The sequence below is a fragment of the Ovis aries genome, chromosome 4, assembly GCF_016772045.2.
Source record: "Ovis aries strain OAR_USU_Benz2616 breed Rambouillet chromosome 4, ARS-UI_Ramb_v3.0, whole genome shotgun sequence".
Lineage (NCBI taxonomy): Eukaryota > Metazoa > Chordata > Mammalia > Artiodactyla > Bovidae > Ovis > Ovis aries.
The window spans coordinates 107,008,112-107,028,464 of record NC_056057.1 but is presented as its reverse complement, the minus strand read 5'-3'; the positions used below and the strand labels follow the sequence as shown (position 1 = coordinate 107,028,464).

Here is a 20,353-nt window from a genome sequence, read left to right as displayed (position 1 = left end):
GAGCGGCTGGCGGACTCCAGCGTGAGAGGGAAGTTCTGTTTGCTTGATCTGGAGACTCTGTACCCATTGGGCACATCTCCTTTCTCTGTGCTGGGAGGCCCAGCTGAGTGGTGGATCAGCCTCAGCCCGTGTCCCGGGTCTTGTCGGTACCAGTACATGCGGTCATGACCCAGATCCTGAGTACACTTCAGTGTCGCATTCTGTCCTGTCCTCACGACCTGGAATCTGGAGTCCTGAGTGACACCAGCATGGACCGCCCCTGTGGAGAAGGAGGACTGATGCTGCAGTCACAGCGCAGAGGCTTAGTGCTGGCATCGGGAAGGGGACCCTGCCCCCCAGGACTCACCTGCCTGCAGGAGACAGAAGACCACACAGCCCAGGAGGCAGGGGCTCATGGCGGGGGCGGGGTGGGCGGAGGGTCCTCTGGGCTGAGTATGGATGAGAGGGAGAGGGGCTCTCCAGGGAGTCCTTCTGAGATGTCACTGTCCCTGCCAGGCCCCAGAGCCAACCTGTCACTCAGGGGCCACGCCTCTTCCCCTAGAGGCTCAAATGAGAAATGAACCTGAGTGAACATTTCACAACGTGGAGAACCATCGAGATCAATGGACACAAGCATCACAGGTTGCTGTAACCTTTCTGTAAATGGTAAAGATTTTTTCCGTAAATGTTAAAGTGATTAAACTATTTGTATGTTCTAGTCCAGAGAGAAGTCTTCATTAACATGCATATTATTTGTAATTATCTACATATTTCTGGAGTTTTGCCTCCTGGGGAATCCTTCTGGTGTCCTGCTGCCCTTTATGATATGTGTCCCAAGAGCACTTCAAGCAGAGAAGGCAATTGCACCCCACTCCAGTACTCTTGTCTGGAATATGCCAGGGATGGCGGAGCCTGGTGGGCTGCTGTCTATGGGATCTCACAGAGTCAGACTCGACAGAAACGACTTAGCAGCAGCAACAGCAGCGCTTCAAGCCTCCGTTTCCGCAAAATTGACCGCAGTCCTGAGAATGTCCCTCCACCTACCATGTCTGTCCAGGTGTCTGCTCCCAACCTCATCGCAGGCTCATCAATATTTGAGGAATTTGTTTGGTCTGTGTCTAATCAGTTCACTGACAAACGGTCCACCCATCTAACGCAGGTACAGCTCCTTCATGTTCACACAGCCCATGTTCCCCGTGTTGTGGGGAGGGAGCAAGCAGAAGCCCCTCAGGCCAGTCACCCACTGTTCTGTGTGGAGAGAAGTTGTGTGCCCAGTACAGGATGACGTATTGGCACAAAGCAATACTGATGTAGAAGGGGGCGTGGAGAGAGGTGCAGATGCCAGGGTAAACGAAAAGTGCTCTGTTTTTATTTGAGACATTCCTCCCATGGGAATACCTCTTTGTGAAGTCTGACTGCCATTCATTGAGTAGCAATTCATATCATAGAGCCCCAAATTGTATCTTGTGACACAGAACACAACACGTATATGTAATTTGCTTGTACAGAGATAGGTCCATGAGCAAAGGGACAGCAGGTATAGAGAATAAACTTGCGCCGGAATGCTAGCTTTAACACTTATGAAGTATGAGATCTGGGCAACTCACGTCCCTGCAGATGTACAAACATTTAAAATAATACTTATTTTGATGACTTTAGTGAGCATTAAAACATACCAAGAAGTGAATGTCTAGGAAAGTCTCTTGCTCTACCAGAGACTGGGCTTGGCAGACTGGCAGCTGACACTCTGGGCACCACTTCCTGAGTTGGGGCAGGAGTGTTTTTGTTCCAGAAGCACCTGATCAGCAGGGCTGTGTCTTGGCTGCTGGCACAGAGATACATGGCTGAGTCTGTCAGCTCCAAGGAGGTCAAACTCAGCTCAAAGCGAGCATCATCACTGAACTGTTTTCCTGAGACTCAATCTGATATGTTTCCTTTTTGATACACTTTCTCATCATAATACTGAAAAAGGACCCGGGGGCTCTGGCCCAGGGCCTGTTGGTACCAGTACACAGAGCGGTGTCCAGAGTTAGAGGAACATCTCAGAGTCAGTTGCTCTTTCCTTGATTTGATCAGGTACTTGGGGCTCAGGGTGAGTCCAGAATTCACCAGGCATGTTAGGGTGCAGACAAGGAAGCTGAGGGCAGAGCACAGGGGAAGCCTCCTGCTGCAGGACTCATCACCAGACTTCTATCCCAGGGAGGCAAAGACATCTCAGAAGCTTCCACACTGTGTCCAGGCCTCACCTGCTCCCAGGAGGCAGAGACTCACACAGCAGAGGAGCCTGGAGCCCATGGCAGCATCAGGAACCCAAGACTGCTGTGGGCTGGGAGCGGGCCTCCTGGGGTGAGTGGTGTAGAGTGCTGACCCTCCTGTTCCCTGATTGGAGCATTTGCCTATGACATCACTGCTCTGTGTCTCTGCAGGCTGCCCTTGTCCACTGGACCCCTTGGCAGGACCCAGGGCTGGCTCCTCTGTGCCCTTCCCTGTCCTGACAGCCCCTCAGCAAAGGGTGGGTGTGAGGTGAGCACTGTCCCCAGGTCCCCATATGCCCATCACATGGCTTTTTCTTCTCTTCCTGTCCCTGCCTGACACTCCTCACCCTGCCCTCACCAGACACACTCATCCCTCGCCCTCCACTCCCCATGCTGCTCCAGGAGAAGATCCCCTGGGCACATCCCGAGGCTCCAGGCATGTCCCCACTCCCAGGGCAGTGAGGATCTGTGCTGGGTCCATGTGTCTGGACCACTCAGGGAACTCAATCCTGCTCCCTTTGGCAGGCATGTAGCCGAGGTTCCCCTAAGCTGCCCTCTCCAGGGTGGCTCTCAACCCCTCCCAGCACACCCTGCTTACCATGGACCCACAGTACCTCCTAGAGGCCAGTGGTTTCATGGATCTGTGCCTTTCACCTAAAACAAGAATACAAATTCCCTGCACTCCACACTTCCATGGAGAAGGCAATGGCACCCCACTCCACCACTCTTGCCTAGAAAATCCCATGGACGGAGGAGCCTGTAGGCTGCAGTCCATGGGGTCGCGAACAGTCAGACTGGACTGAGCATCTTCACTTTCAGTTTTCACTTTGATGAGTTTTAGAAGGAAATGGCAACCCACTCCAGTGTTCTTGCCTGGAGAATCCCAGGGACGTTGGAGCCTAGTGGGCTGCTGTCTATGGGGCTGCACAGAGTCGGACACAACTGAAGCGACTTAGCAGCAGCAGTAGCAGCCACACTTTCAACCCCTACTCACACATACACACACCCCTCATTTGCTGCCTTCCCAGCCTGGATGAATTACAGTGGATCTTTGAGTCTAGTCTTAGCCTGTGGAGGTAAAAGCCTGTATGATCAGACATTCCTACTAAGAAGGGAATAATTGCTGCACCACTGCAGTAAAAGTAGTTAGCTAAAATGGAGTAATACGGGCAATAGAAATAAGCGCTCTCATGATCTCAAATGGTGGAAACCTGGTCCAGGTTAATTGAGATGCTGAGAAAGAGGGGCAGGAAGGGAGAACACGCACACCCAGCCTCTCTCCTCCTGTGAATGGACTCCCAGGGGATTTTGGATGGTTTCTAATTAACTGAGGTTGTTTTCTCTTTGATAACCCCAAGAACTTGCTCAAACATGACCGCGTATGCGTGGTTACAAAGTTCCCTGTGTCATTTGAAGGGACATGACCCAGATGAGGGCAGAGCAGTGTGTCTGGAGCAGAGAGGGCAGGGGAGCTGAGGCCAAGGAATAAAGGAGGAAAGACCCACCCCTCTGGTGGGCAAGGGCAGGGAGCACTTGAAAGCTAGGCTGCGGGAGAAACTTCCAGAGAGACAACAATGAGGTGCTGGGAGAGACAAGAGGGTCTAGATATATCTGATTTACTAATATTCTTCCCTTCTGGAGGTCTTAAGCTGATGAGGAAGAGTCAGAACTAGTCAGAACTGGATGCATTCCGAACTGTATCCAGGGAGGATGCAGAGGAAAGACAGAGCCTGATGGTGGACACGTGTCTCCGAGTCCCTGGGGTCAGATCCAGGCCTGTCCAGGTCATACATCCAGGGTCACAGTGCTGGCACGTAGTCCCCAGGGCTCTGGGGCTCTTGGTGCTATGAGCCTGCACATGGGACCCTGCCTTTTTGCACAGAGAGCAGGTAGTCACACAGTACCGTAGAGTAACTGCTGACGCAGAAGTACACACATGTCTGGAAGCGGTTGGCAGACTCCAGCGTGAGGGGGAGGTAGTCTGTGTTTGATCTGATGACGCTGTAACCCTCGGGCACATCTGGCTCGCTAGTGGATGTACCAGCTGAGTACTGGATCAGCCTGTATCCCAGGTCTTGTTAGTTCCAGTACATGCGGTCATGACCCAGATCGTGAGTACATGTCAGTGTCGCCCTCTGTCCTGTCCTCACCACCTGGAATCTGGGGTCCTGAGTGACACCAGCATGGACCGCCCCTGTGGAGAAGGAGGACTGATGCTGCAGTCACAGCACAGAGGCTTAGTGTTGGCCCTGAAGGGGACCCTGCCCCCCAGGACTCACCTGCCTGCAGGAGACAGAATACCATACAAACCAGGAGGAAGGGGCTCATGGCAGAGGCAGGGCAGGCAGAGGGCCCTCTGGATGAGTGTGGATGAGAGGGAGAGGGGCTCTCCAGGGAGTCCTTCTGAGATGTCACTGTTCCTGCCAGGTCCCACAGCCAACCTGTCACTCAGGGGACACGCCCCTTCCCCCAGAGGCTCAAATCAGAAATGAACCTGAGTGAACTGTTCACATGGGACCGACCTAGACAGCATGTTAAAAAGCAGAGACATTACTTTGCCAACAAAGGTCCGTCTAGTGAAAGCTAGGGTTTGTCCAATAGTCACATATGGACGTGAGATTTGGACTATAAACAAAGCTGAGTACAGAACAATTGATGTTTTTGAACTGTGGTGTTGGAGAAGACTCTTCAAAGTCCCTTGGTCTGCAAGGAGATCCACGCAGTCCATCCTAAAGAGATCAGTCCTGAATACTCATTGGAAGGACTGATGCTGAACTTGAAACTCCAATACTTCGGCCACCTAATGCGAAGAACTGACTCATTTGGAAAGACTCAGATGCTGGGCAAGATTGTACGTAGGAGGAGAGGGGGACAACAGAGGATGAGATGGTTGGATGGCATCACCAACTCAATGGACACATGTTTGAGTAAACTAAGGGAGTTGGTGATGGATAGGAAAGCCTGACACGCTGCAGTGCATGGGGCCACAAAGTGTCAGACATGACTGTGGGACTGAACTGAACTGAACTGAACAGCTCACAACAGGGAGATCCATCCAGTTCAATGAACATAAGCCTTACAATTTTTTATAAACTTTCCATTAAACTGTTCACAACATTATATATACTTTATTCCAGAAATAGCTGTTCAGTATTACATATATTGAGTTTATTGATCTGTAGTTTATTATTTCTGTAGTTTTGAATCTCAGGGAAAATCCTCAGGGCTTCCTGCTGCCCTTTATGACTCACGTGGCCCAAATAATCCTTCATGTTTCTATTTTGTTTCATTGAGAACAGTCCAGTTCATGTCCTTCCACCCACAGTGATTCTGGATCTGGTTCCCTAACCTTAGGGTGGGCTCTTCGACACTTGAGGAATCCTTGGGCTCTCTTTCTTATTAATTCACCGACTGACAGGGTGCCTGTCGAATGCAGGCTGAGAGCCTCCATGTTCACCTGAGCACGTGGGCCTCATGTCTGAGTGGTGGGGGAGCCGCAAACCGAACCGCCTCAGGCCTGTGACCCAGCTTGCTTTGAGGAGAGAATCTGGTTGCCCAGCACCACGGATGACATGTTGGCACAAAGCAGAACAGACGGGGGAGGGATGTCAGGAGAGATGGCTGACCCTGGGGTAAAGGAAAAATGCTCCAGTGTTACCTGAGACATCCATTGCATGGGGGTACTTCCTTGTGAAAGTGGCTACCATTCAGTAACCGATATCCTAGAGCCCTAGACTGTATCACACGCACAAACCTCACATTTAGAAGGACCCTGCACTAGCTGCCATGCTCTGCTGCTGTGGTTTTCAAATTCTCAATAGTTTCTGAACCTGAATATCATGCACCTGGTTGTGAGTGGGTGATCGTGGTGATCTCCTGATGAGCTGGTTTCCATGGAACCCAATCTCACATCTGGGGTCTGGGTGATGGACCATTCCTGGAGCCTCAGAGACAAAAACACAGAACCTGAGGTCAGAAGCAACCAAGGAGCTCAATATTGTAGCCACATAAACAAGCCTTCAGTTGGAGCCTGGCAAGTCCACGGGATCCATACCTGTGCTCAGAATGTCTCTGGTCCAAGAGACAGTGGGACTCACAGCGCAGGAGACTAGTGCCCAGGCCAGGCCCCTAAGAAAGGGGGACTTTTCAGTTCAGCTCCTTGACTTGGAAACTGGGGGCAAATCAAAGGCAAGCCTTCTCCTGACATAAAATGATCTCTCACCAAAAAGGCTGCTGCTGGTTGCCTGCTCAGTCCCAGCACCCGGTGTGTGAACAGGAGGCCTTGCTGTGTGCATATCACGTGGGACCTCAAAGTAATTTCCTAAGAGATGAGGACGTGCTGTCAAAATAGCATCGTAACATCATTTCAAACAATGTGTGTTTGAAAAAAGAAATTTATGAAAGTGCATAAATATATATATATATATTTTTAAAAAGCCTGTAGCAGCAGGGAAGACCTTTGGATGGTCATTTTCCAAACCACCCATCTCCAGACAGGATAGTCCCTGACATGGATATGGTGCTCACATGCCTTCAAGAAGTTCTTCAACCATAATACTTTCCAGGAGCAATCTCTTATATATTTAGCTCTGGGATAAAGAGGACTTTAAAACAAAATGTCAGCAACAGAAATCATACTGTTGGTTGTCAGGGAAGGAGACAGGCCTGGGATGGGGCCTCAGAGATGTTATGGTGATGAAATGTTCTGCCTTTACAGGTGAATGTTCCAGGGGCACGCGCATATGCATTGATCAAACCACCCCTCTGTTCACTGTACAGTGTGGAATGCTATTGTACACACAGCAGACCCTTTGGATCACACTATTTTGAGCTTCATTGGTCCACTTTTGTGTGGAATTTTTAATAGATACTAACTACAGACTTTGTGGAGAAGGCAATGGCACCCCACTCCAGTACTCTTGCCTGGAAAATCCCATGGATGAAGGAGCCTAGAAGACTGTAGTCCATGGGGTTGCTGAGGGTCAGACACGACTGAGCGACTTCACTTTCACTTTTCATTTTCATGCATTGGAGAAGGGAAACGCTACCCACTCCAGTGTTCTGGCCTGGAGAATTTCATAGATTGTATAGGGGTGGCAAAGAGTCAGACATGACTGAGTGAGTTTCACTTTCACTTTTCACAGTACCGCATAATTGTGACTGGTTGAATCTGCGGATGTGATATCATAAAAGGGTTGAGTGAATTTTAAACAAACATTTTAGCAGGGTTAAGGCTGGTTCAGGGACCCAAATTTAACATTATTCAAATGTTGACTATAATGCCAATAAAGTAGATGTTAAAATGCCTGAGGGTAAGCTACATGCTCTGTTTATTCCATGTATTGAACCAGGAGGCATAATTCCTTTCTTTCCTGTGACATCTGAAGATCTCAAATATAGGCTTTGAAGTCACATGTGTCCATATCTACTGTCTGACCTAGGAAGCACTAGAGGAGGCTGGCAGAGATTAGCAAATGGAGTCAGGAAATCCAGAGTCCTGTTACCTGCCAAGGACATCATGCTTGCTAAATTCCTGTGCAGCCCTGGAAGATGGTGTCCTGACTAATACAATATGTCAAACTGACTCTGCCATGGATATTTAGCTTTATTTTTCTGGGTGCTCCAAAGAGGGATATTTTTTGGCTCAGATGGTGAAGCATCTGCCTGCAGTGTGGGAGACCCGGGTTCCATCCCTGGGTCAGGAAGATCCGCTGGACAAGGAAATGGCAACCCACTCCAGTACTCTTGCCTAGAAAATTCCATGGATGGAGGAGCCTGGTGGGCTACAGTCCACTGGGTCACAAAGAGTCAGACACGACTGAGTGACTTCACTTTCAAAATGTGAATAGGTATATTTTAATAATAGATTAGATTAACATTTTAATTCGTAAAGAAGATAACCCTCTACAATGTCGGTGGCCTTCATGAAACCAGGTGAAGAGAGGAATAGACAAAAACACTGATCCTCCCCCAAGTAAGAGAGAATTGTCAGCCGATGGCCTTCACACTGGACCATTAGTTCTTTTTTTTTTTTTTAGTTTTTTAATTTTTTAATTTTAAAATCTTTAATTCTTACATGCGTTCCCAAACATGAAGCCCCCTCTCACCTCCCTCCCCATAACATCTCTCTGGGTCGTCCCCGTGCACCAGCCACAAGCATGCTGTATCCTGCGTCAGACATAGACCGGCGATTCTATTCTTACATGATAGTATACATGTTAGAATGCCATTCTCCCAAATCATCCCACCCTCTCCCTCTCCCTCTGAGTCCAAAAGTCCGTTATACACGTCTGTGTCTTTTTTGCTGTCTTGCATACAGGGTCGTCATTGCCATCTTTCTAAATTCCATATATATGTGTTAGTATACTGTATTGGTGTTTTTCTTTCTGGCTTACTTCACTCTGTATAATCGGCTCCAATTTCATCCATCTCATCAGAACTGATTCAAATGAATTCTTTTTAATGGCTGAGTAATACTCCATTGTGTACATGTACCACAGCTCTCTTATCCATTCATCTGCTGATGGACATCTAGGTTGTTTCCATGTCCTGGCTATTATAAACAGTGCTGCGATGAACATTGGGGTACATGTGTCTCTTTCAATTCTGGTTTCCTCGGTGTGTATGCCCAGCAGTGGGATTGCTGGGTCATACAGTAGTTCTATTTGCAATTTTTAAAGGAATCTCCACACTGTTCTCCATAGTGGCTGTACTAGTTTGCACTCCCACCAACAGTGTAGGAGGGTTCCCTTTCTCCACACCCTCTCCAGCATTTATTGCTTGTAGATTTTTGGATCGCAGCCATTCTGACTGGTGTGAAGAGGTACCTCATTGTGGTTTTGATTTGCATTTCTCTAATAATGAGTGGTGTTGAGCATCTTTTCATGTGTTTGTTAGCCATCCATATGTCTTCTTTGGAGAAATGTCTATTTAGCTCTTTGGCCCATTTTTTGATTGGGTCATTTATTTTTCTGGAATTGAGCTGCATAAGTTGCTTGTATATTTTTGAGATTAGTTGTTTGTCAGTTGCTTCATTTGCTATTATTTTTTCCCATTCAGAAGGCTGTCTTTTCACCTTGCTTATATTTTCCTTTGTTGCACAGAAGCTTTTAATTTTAATTAGATCCCACTTAAACATCAGCTCCCCCTCACTCTCTAGTAGCACCAGACCCGCCTGCAGCTTTTGGACTTACCAGCCTTAACAACTATGTGAGCCAATTGCTTTAAAACATGTATGTGAGTATGTGTGTGTATGTGTGTGTATATGTGTGTGTGTGTGTTTATGTGTATTATTTATTCTATGTGGGGGACAGTTTTATGGGGACAAAGACCACAAGTAACGAGAACAGGCTTGAATCACATTCCTTGCTCTGAAAGTAATGGCATATAAGATGTGGACAGTCAGTTCCCCTCAGATGTATAAGCAGGTAAAATAATACTTACCTAGCATGATCTTTGGAAGGATTAAAACACAGCAGAGGAAGAACGTCTGGGAGAGTCTACCGGATCTACGTAGGCCTGACAGGCAGGCAGTCACCCTCTCAGCCACTTCCTGAGCTGGGGCAGGAGTGTTTTTGTCCCAGAGGCCCCTGATCATGCAGGGCTGTGTCTTGGCTGCTGGCGCAGAGATACACGGCTGAGTCCGTCAGCTCCAAGGAAGTCAAGTTCAGCTCAGAGCTAGAGTCACTGAACTGCTCTCCTGAGAATCGATCCGGAAGCTGTGCTTCTCCATACATGTTCTGTCTGTAATACTGAACGAGGAACTGGGGGCCCTGGCCCAGGGCCTGTTGGTACCAGTACACAGAGAGGTGTCCAGAGACAGGGGAACATCCCAGGGTCCCTCGCTGTCCTCTTGCTTTAATCAGGTATCTTGGGGTTTGGGTGACTCCAGAATCCACAAGGCCTGTGGGGGAAGAAGACTGGGGCTGAGAAAGAACGTGGGAGAGAACCCGATGATGCCTTGGATTCAGGCAGAGTCAGGCTAGGAACACGGGTTCCCCCTGTGCCAAGGCCCCACCTGCTGCCAGGAGACACAGAGCCACACAGCAGACGGGGCCACAGCCCATGGCAGGAGGGGCAGAGCGGGCAGGCGTCTCCTTGCTCAGAGCTCTGCTCTCTGAGAGCTGGGGTTCTGGGCCTCCTTCCTCTGACTGGAGGTGAGGCAGTGACGTCACTGCTCTGATGTCATTGTCTCTGCTGGTTCTCATGAGCTTGGCCCCTCCTTTCCAGCTCAACTGATCCAGGAACCCTGCTCTGTCCTGCAGAGTCTCTTAGATGACCTGTGAGCTGGACTGCTAGTCTAGGCAAGGGTGGCTTTATGCCAGATGCCCTTCCCCAGGGCTCCTTCCCTTTTCTCTTCAGGCAGGTGTTGCTCTTTTCTGTTGCTCTTATCTGCCCCCTCCCAGCTCCATGCCCTTCACTTTTGCTGCAACCTCAGAGACTCCCTCAGCTCTGCATAGTTGAAGTACATGGCTCCCAGGGGGGACAGCAAGCCTACAAATTAGTGTCTGTGCTGTTAAGGCTTCTAGAGATAAAAACAGCAAATAAAGCTTTCTCTTAAGCCTCCTCGTCCCAAGCACTAGCACTGTCCCCTTGCTCTGCCCCAGAAACTTCTGGAGTATGGCAGTTCCACAGCATCCCCATGTGGTCTATGCGTGGAAACCAAGGTTGTCTGCCCAGATTTAAGAGTCATGGATGTGTTCATATTGGAAAATAGTTCACTGTTTGCCGATTACACTTTGTTTTCACTTGCTGTGTTTTTCTAAAGAACACACACACGATTGGAAACACACACACCAGCCAGCCATAGCTGATTATGATTTTTATTTCAAGATAAAAGATATGAGTTCATGCAGGAAATATTTAATACTTTGACTTTAGAAGATTGTGATGAGGGAAATGCTATAAACTCGGGTTAGTTTTTGTTGCTGGTGGTGTTGTTGTTCAGCTGCTAACTCAAGTCCAACTCATTGAAACCCCATGCATTGCAGTGTACCAGGCTCCCCTATTCTTCACCGTCTCTCGGAGTTTGCTCAAATTCCTGTCTGTTGAATGAACCACCTCTTGCTCTGCCACATCCTTCTCCTCTTGCTTTCAGTCTTTCCCAGCATCAGGTTCTAGGCTATTTACATACTAAAAACTGGCAATGGTGGAAAATACATATGCACACAGCTTGTCTCTCCTCCTCAGGGACGACCAAGGCATTTTGGATGATTAATAATTAACTGAGGTTGCATTCTCTTTGAGGACCCCAGAGAGCACACTCAAACACGCCCACTTAGGGATCATTACAAGGTTCCCTGGGTGATGGGCAAGGACATGACCCGGTTGAAGGAGGAGCAGCAAGGCTGAAGTAGAGAAGGGTGGGAACGAGGGCCAGGAATGTGGGAGAGTGAGGCTCCACATCTGGGAAGTTGGACAAGAGCAGAGACGATACATGGGCCAGCCTGGGGGAGAACCTTCCATAGTGACAGACATGTGGTGCCCGGGGAGAGACAAGAGGGTCTAGATGTATCTGATTTCCCAGAAACCTTCCCTCCTGGAGGCCTCATGTTCAGACTGATGACTAGGAGTCAGAGCTGGGTAGCATCTTTAGGGTCACGTGGCAGCTGCAGTGACAAGGCAGAGAGTGAGGGTGGACACATGTCCATGAGGCCCTGCTGCCAGGTCCGTGCCAGGAAGATCAAACATCGCTGGCTACGCTGCTATGTGTCCGTGGGCTCCGAGTCTGCAGGTGCTAGGAGCCTGCAAGGGGCTCCCCAAGTTCCTGGCTGCAGGGCTCTCATCTCCTTTTTTGCACAGAAAGGAGGTGGCTGTGCAGCACCCTGGAGTAACTGCTGGCACAGAAGTACACAGATGTCTGGGAGCGGTTGGCAGACTTCAGCGTGAGAGGGAAGTCCTCTGTGGTTGGTCTGGAGACGCTGTAGCCCTCGGGCACGTCTCCTTTCTCCGTGTTGGGAGCAGCAGCTGAGTAATGGATCAGCCTCAGCCCGTGTCCCAGGTCTTGTCGGTACCAGTACATATAATCGTGGCTCAGATCCTGAGTGCATCTCAGTGTCATCCTCTGTCCTGTCCTCACGACCTGGAATCTGGGGTCCTGAGTGACACCAGCATGGACCACCCCTGTGGAAGGAGGACCGATGCTGCAGTCACAGCGCAGAGGCTTAGTGCTTGGACCCCGAAGGGGACCCTGCCCCCCAGGACTCACCTGCCTGCAGGAGACAGAAGACCACACAGCCCAGGAGGCAGGGGCTCATGGCGAGGGCGGGGAGGCGGAGGGCCCTCTGGGCTGAGTGTGGATGAGAGGGAGAGGGGCTCTCCAGGGAGTCCTTCTGAGATGTCACTGTCCCTGCCAGGCCCCAGAGCCAACCTGCCACTGAGGGGGGCATGCCCCTTCCCCCAGATGCTCAAATTTGAAATGATCCTGAGTGAACAGTTCAAATCAGAAACAACCCATCCAGATCAATGGACTTGAGGCTTATGAGTTGTGTCTTTTCTATAAACAGTTTACAACTTTAAGTGCGTTGTTTTCCAGAGATAATTCTTCATTCCTTAGTATGTGAAGTTATATGCAGATTTCTAACTGTAGAGTTGGGGGGTTACTCAGTGCTCCTAAACAGCACATTGGTGAAGAGTCAACTACAATCTATGCATCAGTAAAGTTGATTTTAACATGCCTGAGGAGGGATGTATGTTTCATGCTCTGGCTCATTTCGTGCACTAAATCAACAGGCAGAAATATTTTCACCCCTGAGATTTTTAAAGGCCTCAGCTGCAGGCAAAATGTGTCCATCTCTACATTTGCACCTAAGAAATGGTGGAAGAGGCTGTCAGAGATTAGCAAAGAGAATCAAGAAATCCAGAGTCCTGTTATGTGCCAGGGACTTCATGCTTACTAAATTCCTAGGCAAGTGTGGAAGTTGTTGGGATGACTAATTTAATGTGTCACCTTCACTAGGCCACAGATATTTAGTTCAATATTGTTCTGAATGTCCCTGTGAGGATGTCTTGGTGAGAGATAAATATGTGAAAAGTTATCAATAGATTTTAAAATCAGATTAGTTGAAAATCTTTATTAGTAAGGCAGATGAACATCCATAATGTAGTAGGACTCATCCAATGGGAGGAAGAAATGAATAGAACAAAAACCCTAAACCTCTCCTAGGTAGGAGAGAAGTACCCAGCTGATGGCCTTCACTAGATGATCACTTCTTCCTGCCAACAGCCTTTGAACTTGAACATCAGCTCTTCTTAGGTCTCTAACAACATGAGCACAGCTTCTAGACCTTGGACTCATCACTACTAACAACTATGTGAGTCAACTCCTTTAAAAGATATTATCCCCTAGAATATATATATATATAAAACACAGATATATAAATTTGTTCTATGGGAGAAATACTCAATGCGGGAGAAGACCACAGTGACAAGGACAGACGTGAGTCTGATTCCTTGTCCTGATATTTATGAAATATGAGATCTGGGCAAGCCACCCCCCCACCCAGATGGGTAAAGAGTTAAAATAATACTTATTTGCATGATCTTTGGGAGCATTAAAACATTATCAAGACGTGAATGTCTGGGAAAGGCTGTCTGCTCTACCAGGACTTGGGCCTGGCTGGCTGGCAGCTGATACCCTCACATCACTTCCTGAGCTGCAGCAAGAGTGTTTCTGTCCCAGAGGCACCTGATCATGCAGGGCTGTGTCTTGGCTGCTGGCACAGAGATGCACGGCTGAGTCTTTCAGCTCCAAGGAGTCAAGCTCAGTTCAGAGCGAGTGTCACTGAGCTGTTGAGCTGATAATCACCCTGATAGGTTAGCTTCTCCTCTCACATTCTGTTGAAATCCTGAACAAGGAATTGGGGGCCCTGGCCCAGGGCCTGTTGGTACCAGTACACAGAGCAGTGTCCAGACTCAGGGGAACATCTCAGCGTCAGCTGCTGCTTTCTTGATTTGATCAGGTATTTGGGGTCTGGGTGATTTCAGAATCCACCAGGCCTTTTGGGAGGAGACAAGGAAGCTGAAGGCAGAGCACAGGGAAGCCTCCTGCTGCAGCCCTCATCGCCAGGCTTCTATCTCAGGGAGGCAAAGACATCTCAGAAGCTCCCACACTGTGTCCAGGACTCACCTGCTCCCAGGAGGCGGAGAGTCACACAGCAGAGGAGCCTGGGGCTCATGGCAACACCAGGAACCCAGGACTGCTGCTGGCTGGGGAGGGACTCCTGGGTGAGTGGTGTAGAGTGCTGACCCTTCTGTTCCCTGACTGGAGCATTTGCCTATGACGTCACTGCTCTGTGCCTCTGCAGGCTGCCCTGTCCACTTCATTCCTTGCCAGCACCAAAGGTGAGCCCTCTATGCCCTTCCTGCCCTTCACAGCCCCTGAGCAAGGGGTGGGTGTGAAGGGTTCACCATCCCCATGTGCCCAATGCCCACAGCATACCTTGTTGTCCTCTGCCTGCCCCTGCCCGACACGCAGCCAGGCACTCACCTGACTGGCAATCACCAGGCCACCAGCTGCCAACCACCCAGCCCTCACCACCCACCCCAACCCCTTCACCTCCACTTCCCTTGCAGCTCCTGGAGACCATCTCCTGGGCACTTCCTGAGGATCCAGGCACATCCCCACTTTCCTGGGCAGTGAGGAGTCTGTACTGGTTCCATGGGTCCTGGAACCTCAGGAACTCAAACCTGCTTCCTGATGCAGGCATGTAGCCAAGGTTCCTTAAAGCTGCCCTCCCCAGGTGACTCTCCACCCCTCCCAGGACCCCCTGCTTACCGTGGGCCCACAGTGCCTCCTAGTGGCCAACGGTCCACAGTCTCTTGGATCTGTGCCTTCTGTCTAAAGCAGAAATGTCAATACCCTGTACACACACACACACACACACACACACACACACACACACTTGTTCTACTGTCTTCCCAAACTGGCTGCCTTAAGATTGGTCTTCAAATTCCCTCTTAGCCTCTGGAGGTAAAAGACTGTAGAAACCAGCATTTCCATAAGAAGAACATAATTGCGCTGACAGTAGTATGCTAGGGTGGAATCACAGAGACCTTCATAGACACTCTGCTGAGCTCAGGCGAATACAGCCTGGGACACTGCATTCCTCATTCCCTCGGATTCATCATATCCACATATTTCTAGATTTTCTATATAAATTAAGTATTACCAATTCTAGGTAATGGATTTATATACAGAGATTATATATATATTAACCCATTTATTTTTAAAGTTATAAAACTTTGAATTAAAATAACCACGCGTCCACTACATTTAACGTAGATGTGCTGGGCGTGATATGAGACAGCACACTCAGTGTCACACTGCAGGAATGTGGCCCTGGGTTCCGGGTTCCTGGTGTGAGAAGCCTGCAAGGGGCTCACCTACTTCCAGGCTGCAAGCCTTCCCTTATGTGTTTGCACTGACTGAGGGGACTGTGCAGTTCCGTGCAGTAACCGCTGGCGCAGAGTACACAGATGTCTGGGAATGGCTGGCAGACTCCAGAGTGAGAAGGAAGGTTTCTGTGCTTGGTCTGGAGACTCTGTACCCATCGGGCACGTCTCCTTTCTCCGTGGTGGGAGGCCCAGCTGAGTAGTGGATCAGCCTCAGCCCGTGTCCCAGGTCTTGTCGGTACCAGTACATAGAGTTATGGCCCAGATCCTGAGTACATCTCATTGTCGTCCTCTGTCCTCTTCTCACATCCTGGAATCTGGGGTCCTGAGTGACACCATGTGGTCCAGCTCCACATGGACCGGCCCTGTGGAGAAGGAGAACCAATGCTGCAGTCACAGCAGACATGCTTGGTGCTGGCACCCCCGAGGGGACCCTGCCCCCCAGGACTCACCTCCTTGCAGACAAAAGACAGAAGACCACAGAGCCCAGGAAGCAGGGGCTCATGGCGGGGTCGGGTCGGGCGGAGGGCCCTCTGGGCTGAGTGTGGATGAGAGGGAGAGGGGCTCTCCAGGGAGTCCTTCTGAGATGTCACTGTCCCTGCCAGGCCCCAGAGCCAACCTGTCACTCAGGGGCCACATCCCTTCCCCAGAGGCTCAAATCAGAAATGAACCTGGGTGAAATGTTCACAACCCAGAGACCTCTCCAGCACAAGGGACATAAGCCTGACATGTTGTAACCTTTCTGTAAATGTTAAACTGATTAAATGTTCTGTATGTTTTAGTCCAGAGATAATTCTTCATTAACATGCATATTACTTGTATCTATCTACACATTTCCCCAGTTTTGAATCCTGGGGAATCCTTCTCACGTTGTCCTGACCTTTATGATATGTGTCCCAAGAGCACTTCAAGGCTCCATTTCCACAACATTGCCCGCAGTTCTGAGCCTGTCCCTCTACCTACCCTGTTTCTCCAGGTGTCTGCTCCCAACCTCATCGGAGGCTCATCAACATTTGAGGAATTCTTTGGTCTGTGTCTAAGCAACTCACTGACAAACAGTCTACCAGTCAAACGCAGGTACAGCTCCTCATGTTCACAGAAGCCCATGATTCCTGTGTTGTTGGAAAGGGAGCAAGCAGAGGCCCCTCAGGCTGGTGACCCACGTTTCTGGGTAGAGATAAGCTGGGTGCCCAGCACAGGATGATGTATTGGCACAAAGGAATACAGACTTACGAGGGACATGGAAGGAGGTGCAGACTCCAAGGTAATGAAAATCGCTGTTTTTATTTGAGACACCCTCCCATGGGAATACTTCCTTGTGAAGTGTGGCTGCCATTCAATGAGTAGCAATTCATATCATAGAGCCCCAAATTGTATCTTGTTACGCACAACACAACACGTGTATGTAATTTGCTCTGTACAGAGACAGTTCCATGAGCAAAGGTACCACGGACGTTGAGAGCAGACTTGAGCTGAAATCCTAGCTATAACAGTTATGAACTATGAGATCTGGGCAACTCACAACCCCAGAGAGGTACAAACAGTAAATGTAATATTTATTTTGATGACCTTTGTGAGCATTAAGACGTACCAAGAAGGAAATGTCTGGGAAAGTCTCTTGCTCTACCAGACACTGGGCTTGGCAGGCTGGCAGCTGACACACTGGGCACCACTTCCTGAGCTGCGGGGGTGTTTTTGTCCCAGAGGCACCTGATCATGCAGGGCTGTGTCTTGGCTGCTGGCACAGAGATACACGGCTGAGTCTGTCAGCTCCAAGGAAGTCAAGTTCAGCTCAGAGTGAAAGTCACTAAACTGTTTTCCTGAGAATCGATCCGGGAGCTGTGCTTCTCCACTCACTCGCTGACTGTAATACTGAACGAGGAACTGGGGGCCCTGGCCCAGGGCCTGCTGATACCAGTACACAGAGCGGTGTCCAGATTTAGGAGAACATCTCAGCGTCACTCGCTCCTTTCTTGATTTGATCAGGTATTTGGGGGTCTGGGTGACTTCAGACTCCACCAGGCCTGTTGGGGAGCAGACAGAAGGAAGCTGAGGGCAGAGCACAGGGAAGCCTCCTGCTGCAGCCCTCATTAGCAGGCTTGTATCTCAGAGAGGAAAAGACATCTCAGAAGCTCCCACCCTGTGTCCAGGACTCACCTGCTCCCAGGAGGCAGAGAGTCACACAGCAGAGGAGCCTGGAGCCCATGGCAGCATCAGGAACCCAGGACTGCTGCTGGCTGGGGCCGGGGCTCCTGGGGTGAGTGGTGTAGAGTGTTGACTCTCCTTTTCCCTGGTTGGAGCATTTGCCTATGACATCACTGCTCTGGGTCTCTCCAGGCTGCCCTTGTCCCCTGGACTGCTTGGCAGGACCCAGGGCTGGCTCCTCTATGCCCTTCCCTGTTCTGACAGCCCTCAGCAAAGGGTGGGTGTGAGGTGAGTTTCATCTCCTGGTCCATGTGCCCACGACGTGCCTTGTTCTGCTCTGTCTGACCCTGCCAGACACTCATCACCCAGCCCTCACCAGATATCAAACGTCTCACATTCCCTCCCCATGCTGCTCCAGGAGACAGCCCCCTGGGCACATCCTGAAGCTCCAGGTAGGTACTCACTCCCCTAGGCAGTGAGGAGTCTGTGCTGGCTCTGTGTGCCCCAGGACCACTCAAGGAACTCAAACCCGATCCCAGATGCAAACATGTAGCCAAGGTTCCCTTAAGCTTCCTTCTCCAGGGTGACCTTCAACCCCTCCCAGGGCACCCTGCTTATAGTGGAAACACAGTGCCTCCTCATGGTTGAAGGTCCACGGTCTCATGGATTGGTAGCCTCTGTTTAAACAAGGGTATACAAACCCCACACCCGGAATACATACACACCCACACACAATAACACACACACACACACACACACACACACGTATACCTGTTCTACTGCCTTCCTAGCCTGGCTGATTAGGGTTTATCTTCAATCCACTCTTAGCCTCTGGAGGTAGAAGACTGTCAGATATTTCCGTTTTACTAAAAAGGAAATAGTTCCTTCACTGCTACAATGATGGCAGTTAGCTATAGATGGAAATACATGATCATAAAATAAATACTCAGAGATCTCAAGTGAATTAGCCTGCAAACATGTATTTAAAACTACTTCTCATTAATCTGAGGCATATATTTTCAGAGTTCTTATTTAAAATGAGCATTATCAAATTCTAGATAATACTTTTTATAAAGAAGTTTTATAAATCTGGACTCAATTATTTTGCACTTCTAAAATCATGATATAATGGGGGCAATGTAGGATATATTTTGACTTTCAGAAGATTTTGATAAAGGTGCTAGGTGATACCAACCTGGCATAGGTTAGGTGAGATGCTAAGGATGTTGGGGGGCAGGGGGTTGTGTGTCGAGAACACACAAAGACAGTCTTTCCTCCTTCAGATGGGCTCACGTGAGTTTTTGGTTGATTTATAATTAACTCAAGTTTGCTTCTCGTTGATGACTCCATACATCTGGCTTAAAACAGACCACATGGAGTGGCCACTTTAAAAGCCTCCCTGGGACTTGGGAAGGGACCTGAGCCAGATGAGGGAGGAGCTTGTGGCTGTGGTAGAGAGGGCCAGGGAGCTGATGCAGGGAGGTGGGAGAGGAATATCCTGCCCGCCTGGGAAAGCTGGACAAGAGCAGAGCCCAGGTGAGAGCCAGGCTGGGGGAGAACCTTCCAGAAAGACAGAAATGAGCTGCCTGAGGTGAGACAAGAGTGTCTAGATGTATCTAATTTACCAACAAACTTTCCTCCTAGGTCTCAGGCTCAGGTGATGAGTAGGAGTCAGAGCTGGAGAAGCATCTTCCTGGTTCACAGGGAGGATGCAGAGGAAAGACAGAGATCAATGGAGGACACATGGCCCTGAGGCCCAGGACTGAAGCTCAGGCCAACCAAGTCCACACACCCACGGTCACACTGCAGGCACGTGGTCTGCAAACTCTGAGGCTTCTGATGCTGGGAGCCTGCGCGGGGCCCTCATCTGTCTCATTGCCCAGAGAGGAGGTGGCCGTGCAGCGCCATGGAGTAACTGCTGGCACAGAAGTACACAGATGTCTGGGAGTGGCTGGCCGACTCCAGCCTGAGAGGGAAGTTCCCTGTGCTTGATTTGGAGACACTGTACCCGTTGGGCACATCTCCTTTCTCCGTGGTGGGAGGCCCAGCTGAGTAATGGATCAGCCTCAGCCCGGGTCCCAGGTCTTGTTGGTACCAGTACATATAGCTATGGCCCAGAACGAAGTCGCCAGTGGTGTCTGACTCTTTGTGACCTCATGGACTAGACTACCACACTCCTCCGTTCATGGGATTTTCCAGTCAAGCGTACTGGAGTGGTCTGCCATTTACTTCTCCAGAGGATCTTCCTGACCCAGGGACTGAACCCGGGTCTCCCCCATTGTAGGCAGATGCTTTATCATCTGAGCCGCCCGTAAAGTCCTGAGTACATGTCAGTGTCACGTTCTGTCCTGTCCTCATGACCTGGAATCTGAGGTCCTGAGTGACACCAGCATGGACCGCCCCTGTGGAGAAGCAGGGCCGATGCTGCAGTCACAGCAGACAGGCTTAGTGCTGGCACCCCCAAGATGACCCCGCCCCCAGGACTCACCTGCCTGCAGGAGACAGAAGACCACACAGCCCAGGAGGCAGGGGCTCATGGCGGGGGCGGGGCGGGAAGAGGGCTCTCTGGGTGAGTGTGGATG

The 20,353-nt window shown here is 49.9% G+C and overlaps 2 gene segments (V, D, J or C); both read right to left on the bottom strand.

The window, feature by feature from the left end:
* Positions 1–9,553: 9,553 nt before the first annotated feature.
* On the bottom strand, positions 9,554–10,352 carry LOC114114450 (T cell receptor beta variable 5-5-like). The segment is given in 2 exon segments: positions 9,554–10,137; positions 10,252–10,352. Coding segments are annotated over 2 exon segments (411 nt in total).
* Positions 10,353–16,922: 6,570 nt separating this feature from the next.
* LOC114114558 (T cell receptor beta variable 9-like) lies at positions 16,923–17,889 on the bottom strand. The segment is given in 2 exon segments: positions 16,923–17,650; positions 17,784–17,889. Coding segments are annotated over 2 exon segments (450 nt in total).
* Positions 17,890–20,353: the final 2,464 nt, after the last annotated feature.